The 22,989-nt window shown below is 35.5% G+C and overlaps 5 protein-coding genes across 8 annotated transcripts; 2 read left to right on the forward strand and 3 right to left on the reverse strand.

Annotated features, from left to right (window-relative positions):
* Nucleotides 1–3,440: 3,440 nt before the first annotated feature.
* Nucleotides 3,441–6,263, reverse strand: LOC133680752 (protein DETOXIFICATION 35-like). Its single transcript, XM_062103728.1, has 6 exons — nucleotides 5,265–6,263; nucleotides 5,102–5,158; nucleotides 4,465–4,703; nucleotides 4,171–4,289; nucleotides 3,957–4,043; nucleotides 3,441–3,862 (listed from the first exon to the last, which is right to left on the reverse strand). The coding sequence occupies exons 1-6, from the start codon at nucleotides 6,218–6,220 to the stop codon at nucleotides 3,776–3,778; spliced, it is 1,545 nt and encodes a 514-aa protein (XP_061959712.1). The 5' UTR covers nucleotides 6,221–6,263; the 3' UTR covers nucleotides 3,441–3,775.
* A 1,405-nt stretch (nucleotides 6,264–7,668) lies between these two features.
* On the forward strand, nucleotides 7,669–13,592 carry LOC133680755 (uncharacterized). Of its 2 annotated transcripts, none has more exons than XM_062103732.1 (3): nucleotides 7,669–9,462; nucleotides 10,644–12,308; nucleotides 12,870–13,592. In XM_062103732.1, exon 1 carries the CDS (start codon nucleotides 8,136–8,138, stop codon nucleotides 9,336–9,338), a length of 1,203 nt encoding a protein of 400 aa, XP_061959716.1. In that variant the 5' UTR covers nucleotides 7,669–8,135; the 3' UTR covers nucleotides 9,339–9,462; nucleotides 10,644–12,308; nucleotides 12,870–13,592. The 2 variants fall into 2 exon arrangements, with proteins under 2 accessions (XP_061959716.1, XP_061959715.1); XM_062103731.1 differs by having other exon boundaries at nucleotides 10,644–10,772.
* LOC133680757 (polyadenylate-binding protein 2-like) lies at nucleotides 9,680–12,446 on the reverse strand. Of its 2 annotated transcripts, XM_062103737.1 has the most exons (6): nucleotides 12,192–12,446; nucleotides 11,874–11,988; nucleotides 11,122–11,177; nucleotides 10,395–10,501; nucleotides 10,197–10,284; nucleotides 9,680–9,946 (listed from the first exon to the last, which is right to left on the reverse strand). In XM_062103737.1, exons 1-6 carry the CDS (start codon nucleotides 12,444–12,446, stop codon nucleotides 9,917–9,919), a joined length of 651 nt encoding a protein of 216 aa, XP_061959721.1. In that variant the 3' UTR covers nucleotides 9,680–9,916. The 2 variants fall into 2 exon arrangements, with proteins under 2 accessions (XP_061959721.1, XP_061959720.1); XM_062103736.1 differs by having other exon boundaries at nucleotides 9,680–10,284.
* LOC133680756 (uncharacterized) lies at nucleotides 12,512–14,818 on the reverse strand. Of its 2 annotated transcripts, none has more exons than XM_062103733.1 (5): nucleotides 14,301–14,818; nucleotides 13,969–14,069; nucleotides 13,482–13,653; nucleotides 13,101–13,388; nucleotides 12,512–12,667 (listed from the first exon to the last, which is right to left on the reverse strand). In XM_062103733.1, exons 1-5 carry the CDS (start codon nucleotides 14,457–14,459, stop codon nucleotides 12,512–12,514), a joined length of 876 nt encoding a protein of 291 aa, XP_061959717.1. In that variant the 5' UTR covers nucleotides 14,460–14,818. The 2 variants fall into 2 exon arrangements, with proteins under 2 accessions (XP_061959717.1, XP_061959718.1); XM_062103734.1 differs by lacking the exon at nucleotides 12,512–12,667 and adding an exon at nucleotides 12,686–13,014.
* Nucleotides 14,819–16,545: 1,727 nt separating this feature from the next.
* Nucleotides 16,546–19,834, forward strand: LOC133680751 (uncharacterized protein At1g65710-like). Its single transcript, XM_062103727.1, has 2 exons — nucleotides 16,546–18,271; nucleotides 18,719–19,834. The coding sequence occupies exons 1-2, from the start codon at nucleotides 16,922–16,924 to the stop codon at nucleotides 19,637–19,639; spliced, it is 2,271 nt and encodes a 756-aa protein (XP_061959711.1). The 5' UTR covers nucleotides 16,546–16,921; the 3' UTR covers nucleotides 19,640–19,834.
* Nucleotides 19,835–22,989: the final 3,155 nt, after the last annotated feature.

Consider the following 22,989-nt stretch of genomic DNA (forward strand, 5'->3'; position numbering starts at 1 on the left):
TAGAAGACATTTACACAAAATTGACAACCATGACAATTTCATATAGAGAGATCACTCATGTTGTAACATCTCTATATCTGGGATAAAACAACAATCACATGACGGATAGAAAACAAGGTAATTTTAATATATATATATAGACTAAAATTTCGACAGAGTCTTCTCTATACCGAGAGGTCTCAAGTTATCGAAATATAACATGTTTAAACTTTTAATATTTCATATCTCATAACTCAATCACGATCCAATTGTCCTGTGTCTCAATCCCGCAAACATCATTATTATCACAACCATAATATTTATAACATACATTGAACAACAAATATCATTATAGAGGAATAAATGAGATAAAATGTATACATGGACACAATCGTATGAATTTCAGAGTTAAGATTATCTATTCAAGTTTAAACATTAATTACACAAATTAAGTTATATAAAAGTTGTAATATTACAAAATACAAGGGTATACTCCCTAGAACCAAGATTATAAAAGGTGAACATAAGTTAGGATCTACTCCTGTCATGCATGTGATGGTTCTGAAACAAAATACATATTATTGAAATATGAATATTACAATAAATACAACAACACAAATATCCAACAATTTAAAAAGACAAACATGCATTCATATTCTATTCACTTCTCCTTTTTGGTTTTCATTGAAACTCTTTCTCATTCAACTATTAAAAACCATTTCCTCTTCCATTATCAACCTCCATTCAAGATTTCATAAGATCAACCACAATTATTTCTGCATAACATATTACCGATATCAATTTTACCGGTATCATCATCACCCTGTGAGAGTCGATGCACAACGATTCGTTTATCCGGGACCCTAACATACATTAAATATATGTTAGTCGTTGCAAAGTGATCCCCTTACTCGGGACCCTAACATACACTAAATATATGCTAGCCAATACATGACGATCCCCTTATCCAGGATCCTAACATATACTAAATAAATGTTAGTCAAACATGGTGATCCTCTTATGCGGGATCCTAACATACATTAAATGTATGTTAGTCAAAATATGGTGTTAGTTAATGCCCCATAACACATTTCTCATATTTCATTTGTTAGTGATAATCTCATCACCTGGCAGTTCACAAAAGAACCATTCACCTTGAATAGACATACATTTAGAATACTATCCAAAATATCAACATTATTACGCAAACTTTCATCTTCTCCTATAATATCCAACATTCACTAATTCACATTTCACATTAATAACATCTTAAATCATGGAATTTAAATAGAAAGTACAAGTGCGAATCACCTACCTGCTGTAGAAACTCTACTCATGCTCCTCTACTGCTGCTAGGAATATCCTACATCGAGAGAAGAGTGTCTAGAACCATGATATATTAAGGCAGTACTAGACGTCGACAACAACACAAACAGACATCAACTTCAACTAACCCTTTCATCTCAACACGAAGCAACTCTTTAGAGATTTTGAGCTAAGTTTTTAAGACATGCCATTGCTAATTTCTTTCAAGATCAATGGTTGTGGAACTTTCCAGTAATGGAGTTTCTGTGTTGTTTACCCATGATTGCTCCTTTCTTTCTTTCGCTTAAATAATTAGTCAAGTAATTCTTTCAAACTAGTCGGGATGACGAGTTTCAGAAACTTCCCATATATTTTCATGATTCTGAAATTCTTCACCGTATCACTGCATTTTGAACCTCCTTAGCTTTCACTCTAATATATATTATATTAGTCGTTTGAGCTGCACTGATTAATTAATTATAAGATAAAATTGATGCCTCTGCGCGTCAGTCTTCAATTTTTAATATATATGTAGCTCAAAATTTATCTATGGGATGTCGCAGAACATTTTTAATTCGATTTAATTTTATAGCAATTAAAACATGCATTCATTAAAAAAAAGAAGCCAAAATCCCCTTTTTTTTTTTAATGAAAGATGTTTAATTCTTATCAAATATTCAATGAGCATTTCTATTTCAGAATTCTACATATTAGATTTATATATTACTATCGGATAACTTTTCAAATATCATCTTAATAATTCCATGAACAACAACAGTGATGGAGCCACGTAGGTACAATAGGGGGCAATTATCCCCTTAATTTCTTTAAAATATATTTTTAATATTAGAATATTAATATAATAGGTTGATGAGAGTTTGATACATGGAAAAGTGAAAAAAGTGCAAAGTTATTGTTGAATTATATTTTAATATAATATATAATATATATGTAAAACTCATTTACTAAAAAAAAAAATCTTTTTTTTTTCTTTCACTAATTAACATAGAGCTTCTTTTCATTTTGATCCGTTATTGCATGCCTTTCTTACTCTTATGTAATTTTTTTTTGCTTTATGAGGTAAATTTCTTTTATTTTTTTAAATTTATTTCATTATCTAATTTTAATTATATTCGTTTATAATTAATCATTAAAAACATTAGGATTTATGATAATTTAGGGGCTTTGATATGAATGTATTCAAAATAAATGTTTGAATTTGCTAATTTAATCAATTAAATATTTTTTTTATTATAAATGAATAAATTAATGTTCATACAAAACCACTATTCTTGACATCTCTTGTATTGACATAGTATATTATTGAAATTATTTAACCGAGATATCTTAATTCACTGTAATCATGGATTAATTATTAATTGAGGTCTCTTAATTTACAATGTAAATATATTGATTGCCATTTTATATCATAGATTTGTTTGTAATTAATTGTTAATGAGATGCTTGGAGTCAGGAGAGGCTTGAGTTTAAATTTTATAAGCTACAATTTTTCTCTCTCCGTATTTTTTCTTATTTAAAACTAGAATATAGTATTAAAACTTGTTTTATATATTTGACTTGGTGAGTTCATACAACTTTTGTCTGTGTATGTTTAGAAATAATTTAAATGTTTAGAAATGATCAAGTATAATTTAATCAATATACTTATTATATGCATAAAGATATGAATTAAAATGAATTTTGATGAATTGATGTGTATTTTACTATGAATTTCATATGAAAAATTTAGAATTATTGTATAACTCAACTGACTATTGTTTAACAATAAATTATTGTGTAGTTGTGTTAATTATTATATAGACACTAATAATAATAAAAAAACCTAGCAGGTTCATAAATTAAATTAACATATCACTAGACAAGTATTTCAAGTATAAAATCTTTGAGGATGAAAAATCATTTAAAATCTCAAGTTATGTAACTCAACCAACTTCAAAGAAAAATTATATTAAAAAGTCATATGATATTTGTTATTAATTTTGCCCCTCATTTTAGAAACTTTGACTCTGCCGCTGAACAATACAATACAAGTTGATTGGGATGTAACCTTGTCAACATACTTCCCTTTAAAAAAGAGGATGGAGTCGAACTCGTGTTAGTTGAGTTGCAGTTGCAGTTGCTTTGACACTAAGAGAAGCAGAAAAGTTCCCTTCAACAAAACTTTTCATGTCCTACGTCGAAAGCAGTCCATACATATTATATTACACTTGTTCTGGCTATTAATTCAATGAGCATCGAAAGTGCTAGCATTTATTATTATTATTGTTTCAAGATAACCAATGGTAAATTCAGCAGGTTTTTCTCTTTCAAAACAACGATTCTTTCTCTTCTGTTGACTGATATTTTGACTGATTGTTTGATTTCCTACGTAAGTTGTACCGCTGGAAGACTTGATCATGAGTCGAGACGAAGAGAACCATGCATTATTCTACTTCTTAATTAAAGATGTATTAATTAATGATCAGCTGCTTCACGCTCCGTTAGCACCTCTACGATCATCATTATCTTTGATATCCTGGCCACCCCACTTCCTCATGCGTTCTGCTGTTTCTGCAACCTGCATTTCGTATATAATTTAGCATTTACTTGTCACGAATTAGCTAGCTATTAACTTGTTTATGGAAAGAAACCGGAGGAGAGGGAATTCTGACCTCCTTTTTCCAGTTGGTTTTGTAGAGTACAATCAAGAGCAGCAAGGTCTGCAAAGCAGTTCCGCCTAGCATGCCACCCCATACGCCCTAGATGATCGATCACATATGGATTGTAGAGCATAATTAGTAGTGTTATATACTGGCCATTTAACTATTAGTGGAAGCACATGGTCTGATAATCTGCTTACTAGCTACTACTCGATCGGGCACATACCTCGACTCCCAACTTTGCTCTGTATCCAAGCAGGTAGCCAAGGGGGAGCCCAATAACATAATAACAACCAATGTTGATATAGGCCACTAATGCTTGCCACCCACCACCAATAGCAACACCTGCGCGTGTCATGAGCATATTGCTTGATCTAATTAAATTGATGATTAAATTAAGGGGATGAGTACTGAAATTAAGATAGATTAATTCGATGGATGACGACAGGTAGTCATTGTAAATTTCTTGCAAGCAGCCAAATTAATTAACCATGCTGGTATGTCCTCGTACGTAGCCCACCTGATATCACTGGCTGGACACTGTTAAGAACCATGGTGATGGCTAGAATGAATGCTAGTTTGGAGGTAGCTACTTGCATCTCCTTGTTGCTTGTGAAGATGTAGGCAAAATAGTCCTTGGCTACCAACACAACAGCCATCAGAATGAGCCCAATCACAAGTGACTGAAACACAGTCACCATGACCGAGTATTTTGCAGCTCTTGGATGCCCCAATCCAAGCTCATTCGAGACACGAACGCTGAAATTAATTAATTAATTAATATATATACATTCATTTAAGCTGAAATCATAATCATACACTCCATCGAGATAACATATCAAGGATCTCGAAATCCATTAATTAAAACAGGCAGAAGTTGCACTGTCTAATGCACTGTATCTTGCAATAACTCTGAAATTAAATGTTATAGAATGGGTGATCTCCTGGAATTATTATTTATGCATCCCAACCCTTATGTAAACTCATGTCCAGGAGTGTGTACGCAACCAAAACAAAAAGAAAAGAAAAGAGCACCGATGTATACACTCATGAGACAGGCAAGTAGAATCCATATTCAAAATCATAGATGATTGATTATCACCAGAATTTAGCAAATGCAAATATATATTGAGTTGAGCACACTAAATTAATTTTACCTTATAGCAGCATTTATTCCAAGGAACAACATTAGTTCAAGGCCATTGATATTCAAGCTGAAATATATACAATTCAGAAGATTAACAACAAGTTAAAATCAAGCTAAGATTGATTAATAATTAATTGATATAACAATGATTAGGATGATGATGAATGACTGACCAGATGGTAAGGGCACCAACAGCAATGACTGCGTTACTCAGATGTCCAGTGAGAATAACAATACTCATCATATACCAGAGCTCCAGGCAAAGCATGACAGCTGAAGCTAGTGAGAGGGTGACAAAGGACCAAATATCCTTAAATGCAGCCCAGGAAAACCCACGCCATCCTTCCTTACACCAGCCCATCACGTACACAGCTTGAGCCAGAGCAGTTGACCATCCAGTAAGGTCTAAAGCGATTGCTGCTCCAGTGGCGCCCCAACCAAGCTTATAGATGAAGAGCCAAAGCCAAAAAGCGTGTAGAAGGAGAGTCGTAAAGGCAATACAGGCAAGTACTCCAACCTTGCGTTGAGCTTGAAGGAACTTTTGGGTAGGGAAATAGATAGCCAGTGAAAACAAATTAGGTATGGTTACGATGGTGAATTTTCCGGCAAGGTCAGAAAGATCATCTTCTTGGCCAATGACTTTGAGGATAGGAGTGGAAAAAATGTAAATGGGCAAGAGGACGACACAGCTGACGAATAAGATGATGGCTGATCTTTGCAAGTAAACACCGAGCATATGAACTTGACCAGCACCAAAAGCTTGACCACAGAGGGTCTCGAGGGCACTGCCCATACCAAGAAGGAAGCCGAAAGCGAAGGTCGTGATGACAGAGAGGGAAACAGAAACGGCAGAGAGTTGCAAGTTTCCAAGATGGCCAACAAAGATAGAGGTTAAAGTGTTGGTACCATACTGACAGAGTAGAGTGATGGCAATAGGACCGCCAATCTTCCATAACTTAACAGTCTCTTTCCAAAATACGAACTTGATAAAGTCTTTGAAAGTCTTGGAAGCTGCAGGTGAGTAGTCTCCTTCTGCTTCTGCTTCTGCTTCTTGTGGTGCAGGTAATGGTGACGACGACGACGACGAAGATCCATTATTGAGCTGCAGAAGTGGTGTCGTGCTCTCCATATTAAGGATATATATATATATATATATATATATATATATATATATATATATATATATATATATATATATGGTAACAATATCAAGGAAATGAGTGATATGGAAGTTTTGTGTTTCGGTCTTTCTTGATATATACTTTTAAGAAGAAGATTATTGATTATATATATATATATATATATATATATATATATAGAGAGAGAGAGAGAGAGAGAGAGAGAGAGAGAGAGAGAGAGAGTTGAAAGTTAGGTTGGATGAAACTAGTTAAGGACTTTGTATATATGATATTTATTTTACTTTGGACAGTAGTGATCAGCAGCAGGCAACAGCTTTTGTCTGTTTGTCCGAAGCAATTAAGGAATGATCTCGGTAGAAAACGTGATATATTTATATTCATGAGGAGGAAGGATGAAGATGGAGATGGAGCAGAGTGCTAGTGGTTTGTTTTATCAGTACGTAACTGTGGTTCTACGTGGAACTGGAACCAGTTGGGGGTCACAGCAATGAAGGAGCGACCAGTCAAACCGGCAGTCTCTACATGGAATGGAAATAATGTTTTGTCTGTTTGACCATTGTATCCATGGAAGTGGAGTAGCTACCACCTATTTGGATTATTAGAGTTTTTGAATTGGCTTGTTAGTGGTTTTTTTTTATATAAAAAATATATATATTAAAATGATATATATATTTTTTATTTTTTAAAATTGATTTTTAATATTAATATATTCAAATAATATAGAATATTAAAAACTAATAATGTTTTTTAAAAGTTTTTGAAAAGCAAAGAAAAAAAATCGCTCGTAACTAACGTTCCGTTCCATCGAAGTCGTGACATGCATGTTCTCGTTCAGTACGTGCCACTCCCACTCATCAGTCAACACACAACGAATTTTCCTTTCCTTTGACATAATGTTTGCATTCAGGGTCGGATCGTCAGAGAGTAGAAATCCGTATGGTAAAATTAGATCTTGCCTGAGAAAACAAGTTAGGAATGGCTTCTTCTTCTTCTTCTTCTTCTTCTTCTTCTTCTGTTTTTTTTATTTTTTTTAACTGTCCTTGCGTTCATCCTCATTGGGTTTCAAGTTAGGAATGGCTTCTTCTTCTTCTTCTCCTGTTTTTTTTTTGAACTGTCCTTGCGTTCATCCTTGGGCATGGGCTAAAAGCTAGGCCTTGGGTACTTCGAGAAGGGGGAAGTATACCTGTCATCATTTCCATTAAAAACTGGATAGCATACCACGGTCAGTATAATCAAGCAAAACATCCAAAGATGGATTGCTTGTGAAAGCACCGGCCATGCATGTAGAAGATATATTCAACATTCCAGCTCATTTCAATGCAATCTTCCTTCATCCAACAGAGCTTCGTTTCCTGTCTTGCATCTATGCAAGAAGCCTCTGTCAATCCCACCATCAAACAATGAATTGTTCAGCTTCCAGTGTTGCTGTCTTTGTGGAGTTATCTGACTCTATTCAGAAAGAGATCTTCATGGGGCTTATGGGCCACGAACTGGCACCCGCTAGACATGCTTGGTCGCATTTTGCTCCAATTACAGTAGTTGGAAGTTGGAACTACAACTACCCACCTTGACACCTTGTATATGTGTGTGCGTGTCCTAAAATCATAAATGGGCCATCCATTGTTTATATTAGAGGAGGTATTGTTTAGCCCAATATTCTCTCAGGTTAATCTTTACTTACTCAGCCCAAATCGTCCATCAAACTCAGCCCATCTCTACTCCACTCTGAACCCTGAAGTTCATCTTTAAAATACACAAAACCCTAACCTCAAACTGCTAGCTATCCTCTCTTCAACCCTAAATCACACGCGTACTGCTTGTTCACACTGCACTGATCTGATAGTGATAACCAACAGCAACTTGCAGGTTTACCTCCCCTTCTTCAACTGTCACCGTCTGTCCATTATGGCAGCCCTTCCAACACCATCTGGTTTTAGCCCCAAAACCGTGGAGAAAGCTGTGAACGCTCTCCTCAAATGGAGATCATCCAAATTGAATACCCAAAAGCCTCAACTACTGGAACATGACGAGTTTGTCTACCTTATCTTAACCCTCAAAAAGATCCCACATAAGGGTGTCAGCCGCATCAACGCCCACAAAATCCCTCTCCCTTGCCCCCTAACCAACCCTCTAACTGAAGCCCCTGAGCTCTGCTTAATCATCGATGACAGACCCAAATCAGGCCTCAATAAAGATGCTGCCAAGAAGAAGGTTCAAAACGACAACATATCCATCTCCAAAATCATCAAGATTTCCAAGCTCAAGACCGATTACCGTCCTTTTGAGGCCAAGAGGAAACTCTGTGATTCTTATGATATGTTCTTTGCTGATAAAAGGGTGGTTCCTCTCTTGCCTAAGATGTTAGGGAAACAGTTTTTTAAGAAGAAGAAGATTCCGATGACTTTGGACTTGAAGCACCAAAATTGGAAGGAGCAGATTGACAAGGCGTGTGGGTCTGCCTTGTTGTTCCTGAGGACTGGAACTTGTAGTGTGGTGAAGGTAGGGAGGGTTTCGATGAGTAGAGAGGAGATTTCCAAAAATGTGATGGCTGCTGTTAATGGGATCGCGGAGATTGTGCCCAGGAAGTGGGGTGGTATTAGGTCTTTCCATTTGAAGTTGCTTGATAGCCTGGCTTTGCCTGTTTATCAGGCAGTTCCTGATTTGAAGTTGAAGATTGATGGTAGTGCAAAAGAGCAGGAGGAGGAGGATGTGGTCGCTGAGGAGGAAGATAAGGTTAAAGAGGGGAAAATTGGGAAAAAGAAGGGAAGGATACATGAGGTTAGATATATGGATAATAACGATGATGGTCGGGTTGTTGATGAGGATGAATTGGGGAGTGTCTTTGAAGGGGATATTGATAACCATGCTGATTATGATGTTGAAAAGGGCAGTGATGAATTATTGAATAAGAAGAGAAAGATGGGAGATAATGAAGGGAAAGGTGAGAAGAAGGTAGCTAAATTGAAGAAAGAAGATGGCTTCAAGCAAAAGAAAGCAAAGAATGAAGATGTTACCAAGCAAAAGAAGATAAAGAAAAAGGCTTTGGCTTTAGAGAGTGGGGGAATGCAAGTGAAGGATAACAACAAGAAGAAAAGATTGGCTGCATAATGATTGAATGCCGCTTCCTGGAGAGTCGACACAAGGAAATTTGCTGCTTGCTTAATTTGGAGAGAATCAGTGCATGGTTGTATGCCTGTCCTTCTAGCAGATTTGGTCTGAGGTTTTAATTATGGTATTCATGATGTCAACTTTTTTTTTTAGTTTATTTATATTCAGAAATTTAATATGAAAGTTTTTTTTCTCCTTAAGTATGTTTCTTGATTGTGGAGAACAGATAGAATGGTAATTTGATAGTCAGTCTTTCATTGGATAGAGTTCAAATTTACTTTCTTATCTCCTAAATTGTAAGTTTTCTGCATGATGGGTGGAATGCAGTTTGAGTTCAAATGTTGCATAAACTAGAATTAGGCTTATTTATTTGTACTGATATTTCAACTTAGTGGTTCCATATGTTGGCTTGCAAGCAAACTGGAAGTAGTTGGTCGTCTGATATGAATTGTGTCAGACATACTTGCGGATTGGATAGGGAACTTGCACCCAACATGTAGTGTTGCGAACTTGCAGAATACCAGTTTCTGAGGAAATTGTGTCATAGGAGGCTTAAAAAATGACATGTAGATAGGGGCTCACACACGCACCCACCAAGGCACATGCACCTGCATAAATACTCAAGCATAGGAAATAATAAGTTAAATGAAAGTGGAGAGAACAAAAAATGGCTCAGTGTAAAACAGTGTAGCTTGGAGGTCCAAACATGTAATGGTCGATTAAAAAAAAAAAACTAAAGTGCAACTATTGGAAAAGTAGGGAGCAAAAAATTGCATGAGATAACTCTGCAACCCAAAACAAAGTCCAAGTGTTTTTTAATTTGAATGCAGAGCAGAACAGATATAAATGATCACTTACTTTCAAAGTCCTAGAAAAAAATGTTGCACCACTCAATGCCACTGCTTTCTCAGCAGAATCCTTGCTAGCAAAGGCAACATAAGCAGATCTAAAAGAAGAATATAAGATACAGTCAACTGATATAGTCTCAAAATAATATATATCAGACTATAGACCCTGTTAATCAGAAAAATAATATGGCTGAAATTTGATGTCTACCCCTTTCTCTGGCCAGTGGTTTTGTCAGTCAAGATCACTACATTCTCAACCACTCCACACTTGGTAAAGTACAATGATAGAGCTTCTTTTGTTGCTGCAAAATGTACCTATATGTTTATAGTACAGCAATATCATAATTATGAGACATCCTGAAGTCTATGAGGAGACTTTTAGGAAACAATACACAGAGATAAGTTCAGAGTATCAATATATTTCTGAATTGGTAACATTTCTAAATTTGGAATGCAGAAAATGCTCTCATGGTAATCTGGTGGGAGTAAATATAATTTCAGAAAGAAAAGACAGCCGCAGAAGAACAAGAAAAAAAATACTTTCAGAAAGAAGAAGAGGAAGGCAATATTCATTAACACTTTCCAGGTAAGGCATGGTTAAGCTACTGTCTTCCACTATCTACACGTTAAACTCTGTTGCTTATTGGGCTTGGAAACATTTCAGATCTTGTACATATCAGAAAAGAAGCTGATAAGCAGAAATTACGGACTTCGATTCCCTAAATTCTGGTAAAAAATATGCACAGAAAAGAAAGAAGGGATTGAAACTTCCTGTAGATTCAGCAACTGAAAGTATTTGTGACTTGCTAATATGAGCCAAAAAAACAACATTCTGAAAATGAATCAATGCTCCCATTTAAAACACCCATGACTTGTCAGTAAACAATGCAACACAGAAGAAGAGAAAGATTGCGAAACATTTGAATTGACTTTACATTTGTCACAAACACAGTTCTCATCTTGGTATCTTCTTCTGCATGAATTTTTCCATCTGCAAATGCACAAGGTAATAAAATTTAATGCATGAAGATATCCACTAAGAACAATGGAAAACTCAACAATCATTGTCAACTTGTCAAGCAAGATAAAAAAGGAGGATGATCTTTATTATTTGAATCTAGAAAGCAGAAGGGAAATCTTGGAGATCCATATAAGATGGCAAAACACCAAGTTGTAATCCTAAACCAGCTGGGCTCAGCTTAATTAGATGATAGATTGGAATCAGCCACTGAAACATTGAAACCAAAAAATCTACACTTTGACATTATTATGGAACTCTTTATTTAAAATGATTCTCCTAAATTAATATAAGACCACATCGTTCATGAAGATACAAGTTGCATCACCAATGCAGAATTAATTTGAATGGAAAATCAGACATGGTGTGCATTTATTTCCTAATCTATGAAATGTGTTCATTCTTTACTCATGTTAGATCCCAGATTGCTCCTAAGGAAAAGAAAAGTGCAGCATACACAGGTCAAAAGTGTTCAGGTTCCCCTCTTCAAAATTAATCAGCTTCCACCCTCCATTCTCCTTTCCTTTCTTACAAAGACAGGCATCTATTCCATTTTCATTGCCCTATCTCTGTGCATAGTCTTTTTTTTTCTTTTTTTCTTTGAGGTGCCATGTAAAGGCTCTGTGTGTGTGGTGCAGGAGAAGTGATCAAGTTATGGAAATAACCTACCGGAACATGACAGTAAATTGGACTTTCCATCTTTCTCCATCTCAACTTGCTTTAACCGAAGCTTAGACATTTCCAATTCAATTTTATGTAGTTTCTGTTTCACATCTAGCACTTCCTGCAAAACAAAAGGCTTTCAAAGCTTCGACACACTGATCACATGTTCTCAACGTATTTTAGGGGAGTGAGATAAGAAGGAAATCGACATTTAGAAAAGTAAAATCCTCTCTTAGTTGCTGTTTCCCATAGCCTAAAGCCAGACCTCAACACTCATGCAGCATTTATCACCAATTAGCAACGGTTTTGAAGGCAGTAACATACCGAGATCAAATTTGGAGTAGCTTTAGAATCTTCTTTTATCATATTTGACCTTTTAGAAAATTGTGAAAAATCTAGGCACTGAAGCTCCTTCCTGCTACAGCCAGCCAAAGCATCCTGGTCAGTACAAATTTCCCCGAAGTGTCTTTTTCGTCTAATATTATTTGCAGCATGAGCTTCATGCATTGTTCTCGTTGGTCTCTCCAATTTCCTGCTCTCAGGCTGGATGTTACCATGGCCAGTAACTCCTCCAGTCATACTCCCTCTAAGTTAACTATTTAAGACAGGAAGCACCGCTTTGTGTTGGTTAAGCAATTCCTGCTTTAGATACACTGTACCCGAACCATCACACAACTCAATAGTTTTGACCCCTGAAGGTACACCATCAAATGGCTTTCCCAATCCATCCCAAACACTAATACAATGTTTTTCCTTCTGGTGGGACTCCGCATGAACAGATCTTGGCAAAAGACATTTTCCTGAAAAAATAGTTGAAAAATTGTCCACACATGAACATAGTAGATGAAGAAAGTGATCATGCATTTAAACACATTTCACCGATGAGCAAGAAAACGTAAAAGCATGAAAGATTAAACATTTACGCATTTTGCATGATCACAATGAATGCAAATATCAGCACAGTAATCTGAGCTATCTTCCTACTGTTCATGTCAACCACAGATCATCCAGTTATTGCATACAAGATGGCATATAAATTGGCTGCATATGTGGCACCTGATGTGGAGGGTTGTGGATTTCTAAAAGCTGGTTCCCTTCTGGGTATAAGCTGATTAAATAGCATGTTGCAGCTACTATGGACGATCTGCTGTACAATGAGGCAATGCTCAAGTTAAACTAGAAACTGTAGAGAAGAAGCCAGAAAAGCCAAATAAAAGATGTGGCTACACCAACCTTCGTTGCTTTATCAATACACTGAGAATTTTGCTTTGCATTGGAAGAGCTTTCTTTCCTCAAAGATTCATTTGCCAAGGAATTATAAAGAACATTCTCAGAAGCACCAATCTTTCCGTGACGCTCAGTCTTGCAAGACCGTGACAATACTTTTTTTGAATTGATCTCAGATGATGGAGAAGAAAAACTTTGAACTTTTTCAAAGTCTTCAGCAAGTTGACCGTGATTGACGTTACAGAAGTTAGGATCAGAAGTAGTTGGCAACTGGCGCATCTGATCATCTTTGATCTGCAATTAGGAAAAAATATCAAATCAAATTCCACTACTTGGATCCATGCATGATGATTAAACACATAGATTATGTAATACAAGTGGGATTACCACAAAAGCATCCATAGTGCTACTATCATGGCCATGACTCTGAAAGCCCTTCAATTTGTTGATCTTGGAATCCTTAGCGCATGGAGTGGTGATATTGACATTCTTTGCATCTGATAATAAACAAATATCCTTGTTGGACTGATAGACATATTTCAAAAGAAGATCCCATAACCTTTACAGAAAACATAGTAAAGGGAAACGTATTAGCAACTGTACAGCAATTTGGCGCTAAGAAAAGAAAATATAACAACGAATACGGCTAATCTAACGAAAGCTAAAGTAAATAAAAATCAATCTTTTCCTGGATTGCTCAAAACAATGCATTATTGACAATGTGGCAGCTCTATCTTTAACACAAGCGTCACAGTTGATAATTGCTTTGAGGTTATAGGACTAATAAGTTACCATCTTAATCGAAATTGAAGCAATTAGAGATTTAAGTAGTATAAATGAAATTAAACAAGTAGAAAGGGTGGCTTAGAATTACCAAGAAACAAACTCCTGAGTCCTTTGACCAAGAAATGCTTCGAGGTCGTGTCTGGCCTGCTCTTGATTCTTCCCATTACAAACAAGCACTGTAATATACTCCTGGAAGAAGAAGAAGACCACCATTAGAATTTTCATTTTGTTTTTTTAATAAAAGAAAAAGGAAGAAAAAGTTGTAAAGTCAGGTTTGTGAGCGGATAGAAGCACAAAACAATGATGATATTAAGAAAAAAAGGAAGGAAAATGCAATTAAATTGATAGAATGTAGGAGGAGAAGAGAAGTGGTTACAATGGATGAGATAAAAAAAGAGAAAGAAAAAGAGTAGGAATTACAGCAAGGACGCGGTCGTGGGAGTAAGAGTGACGGAGATGTTTGGAAATGGAAGATTTAAGCTTGGAAGCCAATGCTGACTTTCTCTTCAACTTGAATGAAGTTGAAGCTGCTGCTGCTGCATCATAATCTTGTGCCGATATTACGCCGATTCCACCCATTCCTTATTTAATTATTTACTTTTTTACCAGAGAAGCGGAGGAGTAGCGATTTCAGAAGCGTATTAGCTGCTCCACTCCACTATTTTCTATACTGCTACAGCGAGTTCTAACATACCGCCGTCGGCGCCACCTCTAGTTGTTCTTTCTATTTCTAATCAGAAACCAAAACAAAAGCTTTCCTTGTCAGTTTTTTTTTTTTAATTTATTATTATTACGCAGTCGGGCAGGGGAGAGAGAGGAGTTGTTTTCGCTCTTCACACACTCCTCGAAACTGATAAAAACATTTCCCCTCTTTCTAATTTCTATGATTTTGCCTTTGCGTTTCCAGAATCTCCCTTCTTTTTTCTCTTTTTTTCTTGAGAATGACTGACTGCAACCAGCTGAATTTCATCTTCTTTCGTTGGGTTGGACTACACAGCTCTGTGCTCTCACCGCATGGAAATGGATGGGCCATGCTCTTAGATTTGGTTTGGTGGGTGCCCAATGGATTGAGCACAGAACTTTCCCCTATGTTGGACCCAAATGAGATTCTCATCCATCCATCTACTTCTTGGGCTAAAATGCTTTGTTCCATATAAACATTTATGGGCTTTATTTATTTATGGTGCTGGCTCTTTACCCAAGCAAGTGGGCTCAAGAAATGATCGCCTACATGGAATTCTTTTTCTTCTTTTTTTCCTGATAATTTTTTCTCTAGTTATTCAGTTGGAATGCGCATTAACTAGTATCTCCATGTTTTTCTTGTATAATTCTTTTTTTTTTTAATCATTAATGACAAACTCATTAATGAGGATCAAACTTATTTATTTTAATGAATACAAAACATTCTAACTCTTATATTAATTGTCTAGTTACATTTTAAAAGTGTATTTTAATTAAAAAATATTAAATTAATTTTTTATTGTTTTAGGATGATTTTGATATACTAATATAACAAATAAAACAAAAATATTTAAAAAACTTATTTTAATGTATTTTTATGTAAAAAATATTCTTTAAAACTACAATGCATTACAATACGAACACTCGTGATAGATTGTGATCCAAATTGAGATGTATTACGTTATTTGCATTATATTTTTAGAAAAGATGAAGTGTTGTTATTTTTTTAATTAATATAGATGTTTAAGTTAATTTACGTGTATCTTAATTAATTGTACAGATTCTTAAATTAACGACCATGTAAATTTTCAGTGGTCCTGAAATTTATAATGCTTAAACTAATGATTTAAAAAAAATAAATTTATGATCTAATTAGTTAAATTATACCCTAAAAATTAGATGTATAGTTGTTAGTGATATCATTAATAGCAGCATGGCAGTAGGAGATCTCTGTAAAGAGGAGAAGTTAAAAAGGGTACTGTGAATGAGATAGCCGTTGAAGAAATTTGAATTTAAAAGAAGAGAGAGAAAGATTCGAGAATAAATGATTGTTATTATTGTTATTATTATTATAAAGAATGCTGGCTGTTTCCCTTATGATAAAAACAAAAAAGATAAAGAAAGAAAGAAAGAAATGGGTGGGTGGTCAGAAGAAAAGCAGATAGTTAAGACAACCAAACAGCACACTCCAATCCATCATCCAACGGCTATTTATGCCTCTTCTCTTTTCTCTCCCCCAGTCTAACGGCTTTTTTTTTTTTCATTTTTTTTTAAATGCGTGAAAGTGAGGTAGTTAGGTGGTTTTTTAAAATATTGTTTTATTTAAAAATATATTAAAATATTTTTTTATTTTTTATAAATTATTTTTTACAACAACATCAAAACAATCAAAACATTCATAAAAAATAATTTAAAAAAATTTAAATTTTTAAAAATCACATCCCCAAATATTATCATACTGATTAGAGACAGTTTATTTTTATATTTTAAAAATATTTTTAAAAAATTAATTTTTTTAATATTTTTGGATTATATTATATCATAATTCTTAAAATAATTCTTTTTACAAAATTATTTTAATGTTCTTTTTTTAAAATACTATAAAAAAACTACCGCAGTTCCAAATAAAATAGTAGCTTACCGCAACTTTCTTCTTTCTCTCACATATCTGTCTCTGCTTCTCCCTCAAAAATTTGAAATGTTTTTGTGTCTCTCTCTCTAACTCTGGACCATTAATTATTATTATAAATCCAAAAAGCAGGTACTTTTGAAAATGTTGTTGTTTCTTTCTTGGACAACGATCCTATCTCTCTCTCTCTCTCTCTCTCGATTTGTAAAACTTGAAATATAGATAGAGAGAGAGAGACCAAGAGGGGGTGAATCTTGGTCTAACTATGTCTTCTCTTTCATTTCACTCAGTCATGTATTCAAATAAAATCCCTTCGCTACTCTAGCACCGCTAGTAATCCTAGCTCCTCCTCCTTCTCTTGTTCTTTACTAACCCTCAAACCCTAAAACCTTCTCTTTCACTCCACACCAGTTCTTTCTCTGTTCCATTCCCTCACCAATACAATACCACTATGGGTGCTTGTTTTAGCAAGAAAAAAAATGAAGTTTCCTCTTCTCCTTCTTTGAAAGCAACTGCGGATCCTGCTTCACAACCAGTTCTAAATCACCCACATAATAATAACAATGCCACTCTCAAAGTAGATCAGAAGAACGAGATCACAATCAAGAACAAGATAGTGGAGCAAAAGGAGGTGGTCAACAAACAAGTCGTAGAAGAAGAGGAAGAAGAAGACAGCTTACTCAAGAAAGAAATTTTTGTCATCAAACACAGGAAAAGCCATGATAGAGACAAACGCATCCCTCCTCCCAACGACGACGGTCCTGCTGCCAACGCTAATGCATCTGCTGCTGGTGGTGGTGGTGGTGAAATATTATTGGCCAACAGCAACACCAATGCTGGTGTTAATAATATGGTTGTCAGAACATCAAGCTGCACAAAAGAAGAGGTAGATGCCATTCTCATACAGTGTGGAAGGCTTAGTCGCAGCAACTCCTCTGGAGCTGGAAAGCCTCTTTCTTCTGGCAGGAAGTATTCTGGCTCCAAGAGGAGTTATGACTTTGATAATAATAATGACCAGGACCAAGATGTCAAGCCTGCCACTTCTGCCGATTATGATTCTAGAAGGAAGGGCAATGACGACGACGAGGGCGAGGTTACAGCGGAGAGAAGGCAGCATCGCCAACGCCACCGCCAACGCCAATCCAGCAGGCCTTCTGCTTCTCCTTCTGCTCAAGGGAGGAGAAGGACACCCAGCAGGGAAAGAGACCAGAACCAGCGCTCCGGAAGCAGAGAGAGGGCCAGTGGTAGCAGTGGGAGAAGGGTGAGTCGATCACCGGGTAGAAGATCAGAAATAGCCCAAAATACAAGCATTACTCCTGGAAATCTTAATGCTACTATTCCTGCTAACAATACTGGTGGTACTGGTAATAGGCCTGGAAAAATGGTATCAGTCCCTGCCACTGTTTCTTCTTTAGTGATGGATAAAAGCAACAACATTGGAGTTGAACCGCAAGCAACAGCTGGAACTAAGCGCATCTCGGTGAAGAGAAATGTTGGTGAGGCAGCGGTGGCAGGCTCCAGGACAGCTGCATCCCCACGCTCCCAATCTCCTGCCAGAGCCAATGCTAAGACTTCTAATGAGAATAATCAGCAGCCATGTCTTAGCCGCAGCAATTCAAGAAAAGCAGACCAATCTCCTTACAGAAGAAACCCTTTGAGTGAAATTGACCCCAATTCATTACAGCATTCACAACCATCTGGCAACAAGGCTACCTGCACCAGCAACAACAGATCACAAATCAGAAACAAAGATATTGAAGGACAAGCGGTGGCCAAGGAAACTTTCAATCCTCTGAATCAGGTAACAGTTTTTCACTAGAGGAGGAGGGTTCTATTCACTATGCGTGGTTCTTTGTAACCTCTAGTTTGATCAGGCGAATCACATAAAATGAATCCCCTAATGAAGGCTACAGATTTGGTCAAGATGAAGAAACTTATAATATCATAGCCGCTCATGGTTATTTTCGCCAATTGATCTTTCGATACCCTAGTTTTAACAACTCTCGTTTAAATGGTTTCAATTTTAACCAATCTGTAATTGATAGTCAAGGTCGTGTAATTAATATCTAAGCTTATATTAGTGCTCATAATTTCCCTCTAGAACTAAGACAAATTTCAGCCAAACTTTTGTCTTAGTGGTACGACCTCTTCTTTTTCACAGATGTCTTTTTTGAGCATGTGCCAGCTAAAGAGGCTACTAATACTGTTTCTTTGGAACATAAAATTTGCCTTTATGCATCCTTTTCAGACTCCAATGAAGAAGCAAAATTCTGAGAAAAACAACAGAGTCAATGTTCAAGTGGCAAATTACAGATGCAGTAGCATGGCTTCACTGGAAAACAAGCTTTCAAAGGAACAACAAATGGAAGAGGCCAAAGGACATCCACCAGTCACGACCAATGTGGTAGACTTGGGAGGTGAAAGCTTGAAACCCCAAGCATTAACCAGAAGCAGGTCGGCAAGGCGATCGCGAGACCTGGACCTCAATCCTGAAACTTTATTGAATCCTACTCCATCATATACCGCACTATTGCTGGAAGACATTCAAAATTTTCACCAGAAGAACACTCCTCCTTCCTTTTCACTCCCAGCTTGTGTCACCAAGGCCTGCTCCATTCTTGAAGCGGTCGCAGACCTCAATTCCACTACAAGCTCCAACCTGTCATGTGCCTTCTCTGATGATAGAATAAGCCCTCCTACAGTGGCTGCTTTTAATCTTGTTGGGAAGAAACAACCTGAGGCAAAAGACCCATTTGTAGAATCTGAGATAATTGCAAGTGATGATCTTATGGAGCCAAGCTTTCACAAGTATGTAACCGTGAGAAGAGGAGGAGGTACATTGTGCGGGGAAGACATGGATGGTCAAGAATCCTCAGGAAGTAACAGCTTTGTTGGTGGCAGCCAACAGCATTTAGGATTGTCTACCTCTTCATGGGAACCCAATTCAGCTGATTCAACCGATCGCTGGTCTTCAAGATCCAACACGAGAGATGAGGATGACAAGAGTCCTCTGGGATATCAAAAGCATGGATTACCTGAAACAGGGCGTGACGTGGAACAGGCCAGGAGAGCATTCAGTGGACAAAGGACTGGAATTGGACGTGGGAGACATGGTACAAGTAAAAATGCTCACACAACTCCTATCCTTGCAACTGCTACTCAAACATAATCCACTCAGTTGTGTTGTTTTCAAATTCCACGCAGTTGTGGCCCTTTTTAACTTTCAGTTTCAAAGGTTACTTCGTTGATGGTTGCAAACTTGCAACCTGTTTTCTTGTTAATTCAAATAGATTCATTCTTCCCTTGTTCAACAAGAGTTGGATGCCAGTCCGGGATAATTAGGGAAGAAACTCCTTTTTATTCATATGCTGAAATCACAAGCATCACTGCATATAGAGCTAAATTCTGAATATTTCATTAAAAAAATATATGAACATCATGAATAGTATATATTTACACAAAAAAGAGCTAAATTCTGAATAGTTTCAGTTAAAAAAATATATAAATATCATGAATAGTATAGAGAGAGCTAAATTCTGAATAGTTTCAGTTAAATATGAACACCATGAAAAGTATAGAGCTATATCAGAGAGCTAAATTTTGAATAGCTTCAGTTAAAAAAAATATATGAACATCATAAATAATATATATGTTGGTTATACAGAAGAGAAAGCTGTCTTATATTTCTTAAAATGCCAAAGATTGTATCTTTATTGAATATCAAGGCATTTATTTATATAATAGGAATGAAACTAAATTGCAAGAAAATCTCCTTGCATAAAATCTTTCTGTTAAACAAATAAATATATCAATCAACTCTTCCACATTCCTATTATATAAAAAACTAATTTTGCTTCTTGAGTATTCTTTCCCTTGACTCTGAAGCTGCAAACTCTCAATTTCTACTTTAAATACTCAAACCTGAACTTAGAAAGTGCTTTCGTTTTTTAAAAATAGGTTCAAAAAGTGAAAGCTCTTTTCGGGGAGAACCAAAAGGAAGTTCAGCTTCCATTCCCCAAACTGTTAAAAAACAAAAATCATTTTTTTGTCTTTTCTTTTTTATTGGATCTTTAGAAAGGAATTTAAACTTAGATCTGTGTCAAGGTTGTAGTCGAAAAGGAAATAGGATCTTTATTTGAATACCGTCTGTTAACCAGTTTTTCGGAAATTCTGTTTCTGATAATTGAACTCCATTATAGGTGACTTAGAAAGTGCTTTCGTTAGGATGTCTGCACTTTGTTCTTCAGTTTTGTTGTAAAACAACTTCACTTCTCTTTCCTTTTGAACTTCTCTCGGAAAGAAAAACTTAATCTTGAAGTGTTTTGTTTTGCTATGAAACACCGGATCATTAGAAATTAATATTGCAGTTTGGTTGTCCATAAATAACTGTGTGCTTTCTTGTTGTTCCAAATACAAATCTGCCATAAGCTTTGTAATCCAAAGTGCTTGGTTTGCAGTAGCAGCAACTATATATTCTACTTCTACTTTAAATTGAGCTGTGATTTCTTACTTCTTTGAACACCATAAAAAAAACTCTAGAATCAAAACTGAAACAATAACTAGAGGTGCTTCTCATATCATCAATACTTTCTACCTAATCACTATCAAAATAGTCATAAAAATTAAGTTTTTTAATATGACCGAATTTTATTCCATAATCAATTGTCTTTTATATATTTAAGGATTCTTTTTACTGTTTGAAAATGAATTTCACTAGCATAATGTATATACAGGATAGCAAACTTACAACATGTATGATATCTGGTCTGGTTGTTGTTAAATATATTAGTCAACCTATTAGATTCATGTACAACCTTTTATCCACATTTTCAGCTCCATCTTCCTCGCAAAACTTCTCCTTTTAATTTATTGGAGTTGCAACAGGCTTGTACCCTTCCATGTTGAATTTCTTAAGAATTTCCTTTGCATAGTTATATTGACATAGAAATATCTGCATTCTAGGAAAAAATGTCATTTTTTCAAGGTCTGTCATTTCAAAGACAATTTTCATCTCTTCTTTGAATTTATCAATCAACTCTTTACTACTTCATGTGATAAGTAAATAATCAACATATAAAGATACAACAAGTACTTTACCATAAACTTTTTTGATATATAGAGTAGATTCGCTTAGATTTCTTTCAAAGCTTAAGTTTTTCAAGTATACATCAATTCTGCTATACTAAGTTGTTGGAGCTTATTTTAAACCATACAAGGTTTTTTTTTTGTTGATATACCTTATTCTCTTGTCTTGCAATAATAAACCTTTCAGGTTGCTCCACAAATTCCCCCCCTCCAAATATCTATTCAAAGAAGCATATTTGACATCCATTTGATATAAAGTCCACCTTTTTTATGCAGTACGTGCTAGTAACATTCTTATTGCATCCATCCTAGCAACTGAAGTGAAAGTTTCAGAAAAATCTACCCCAAACAAGCCTTGTCTTATACTTGTTCACAGAATCATCATAATCCAATTTGATTTTATAAACCCACTTGACTCATGTAGCTTTTTGTGTTGAGGTTTGTCTATCAATTCCAATGTATGGTTCTTTTTAATCATCTTTAGCTTCTTCTTCATTGCTGTTATCCATTTATGATCAGTTACAGCTTCTTCATCTGGTTCTCTGTTACAATAACCTTGCATCTTTGATAAATGTCAGAAAGTGTTCTAGTTCCTCTGACAAGTTTATCATCTATATTATTCTTTTATTCTTGAACTTCAAGCTGCGTATCATCCTTCCAATTCCAACTATCAAACTAAAAAAATTAAACATCTCTGCTGATGATTACTTTATTCCTTTGTGGTAAGAAGATCCTTTAAGCTTTTGAAATAGAACTATAGCCTACAAAAATTTCTTTAATAGCCTTTTATCATGAAGCAAACACCTTGTCATCTCCATCACTATCTTATTTTTCTCTTTCTCTATAACTCTATTATGCCGAGGGGCATATGGTACTGTTAATTGATGTTTAATGCCTGCATTTTTATAAAACTCGTTAAACCTTTCAGAAGTATATTCAATTCCATTATCGGATATGATCACTGAATTTTGTAGTTATGTTATGTTTCAATCCAAGCTTTGAACTTTCCAAATACATTAACAACCTCAATTTTAAATTTCATAAAATAAATCTATCACATTCTAGAATAATTATCAATAAAGAAAATATAATACTTACTGCCATTTAGAGATTCATTGGTTCTCCAACATCTATGTGTATCAATTATAGCTTCTGTGTGGTTCTTCAGGCCTTACTGTATTGAAAAGAAAAACCATGCCTTACTTTGTTGAAAAGAAAACCTTGATAGTTTTTCATATTGACAAACAACACATGTAGGAGAATCCTTTTTCTAATTTAGGCAAGCCTTTCACCATATTGTTCTTCTGCATGAAAAGCAAAGCTTTATGATGATAATGCCCCAATCTTTTGTGCCAAAGAATCTAATTAATGTCCTAATTGTGTATAACAACCTACTTCTTGTTATTCATAAAACTTAAGACAAAACTTTTGCCT

Source organism: Populus nigra, unplaced genomic scaffold (assembly GCF_951802175.1).
Source record: "Populus nigra unplaced genomic scaffold, ddPopNigr1.1 SCAFFOLD_142, whole genome shotgun sequence".
In the NCBI taxonomy this organism is placed as follows: Eukaryota; Viridiplantae; Streptophyta; class Magnoliopsida; order Malpighiales; family Salicaceae; genus Populus; species Populus nigra.

Bases quoted from the DNA above. Each gene is read 5' to 3' on its own strand.
- LOC133680752 (XM_062103728.1), bottom strand. From the start codon at position 6,220: ATGGAGAGCACGACACCACTTCTGCAGCTCAATAATGGATCTTCGTCG. The intron at 4,704-5,101 runs GTAAAATTAATT...AATTAATTTCAG, and splicing joins GGAATAAATGCTGCTATAAG to CGTTCGTGTCTCGAATGAGC. The intron at 4,290-4,464 runs GTGGGCTACGTA...TGACACGCGCAG, and splicing joins TGTCCAGCCAGTGATATCAG to GTGTTGCTATTGGTGGTGGG.
- LOC133680755 (XM_062103732.1), top strand. From the start codon at position 8,136: ATGGCAGCCCTTCCAACACCATCTGGTTTTAGCCCCAAAACCGTGGAG.
- LOC133680757 (XM_062103736.1), bottom strand. From the start codon at position 12,446: ATGACTGGAGGAGTTACTGGCCATGGTAACATCCAGCCTGAGAGCAGG. The intron at 11,989-12,191 runs GTATGTTACTGC...TTTGTTTTGCAG, and splicing joins CTACTCCAAATTTGATCTCG to GAAGTGCTAGATGTGAAACA. The intron at 10,285-10,394 runs GTAGACATCAAA...TTCTTCTTTTAG, and splicing joins ACCACTGGCCAGAGAAAGGG to ATCTGCTTATGTTGCCTTTG.
- LOC133680756 (XM_062103733.1), bottom strand. From the start codon at position 14,459: ATGGGTGGAATCGGCGTAATATCGGCACAAGATTATGATGCAGCAGCA. The intron at 13,654-13,968 runs GTAATTCTAAGC...TTTTCTGTAAAG, and splicing joins ACTCAGGAGTTTGTTTCTTG to GTTATGGGATCTTCTTTTGA. The intron at 13,389-13,481 runs GTAATCCCACTT...TCCTAATTGCAG, and splicing joins GCACTATGGATGCTTTTGTG to ATCAAAGATGATCAGATGCG.
- LOC133680751 (XM_062103727.1), top strand. From the start codon at position 16,922: ATGGGTGCTTGTTTTAGCAAGAAAAAAAATGAAGTTTCCTCTTCTCCT. The intron at 18,272-18,718 runs GTAACAGTTTTT...CATCCTTTTCAG, and splicing joins CTTTCAATCCTCTGAATCAG to ACTCCAATGAAGAAGCAAAA.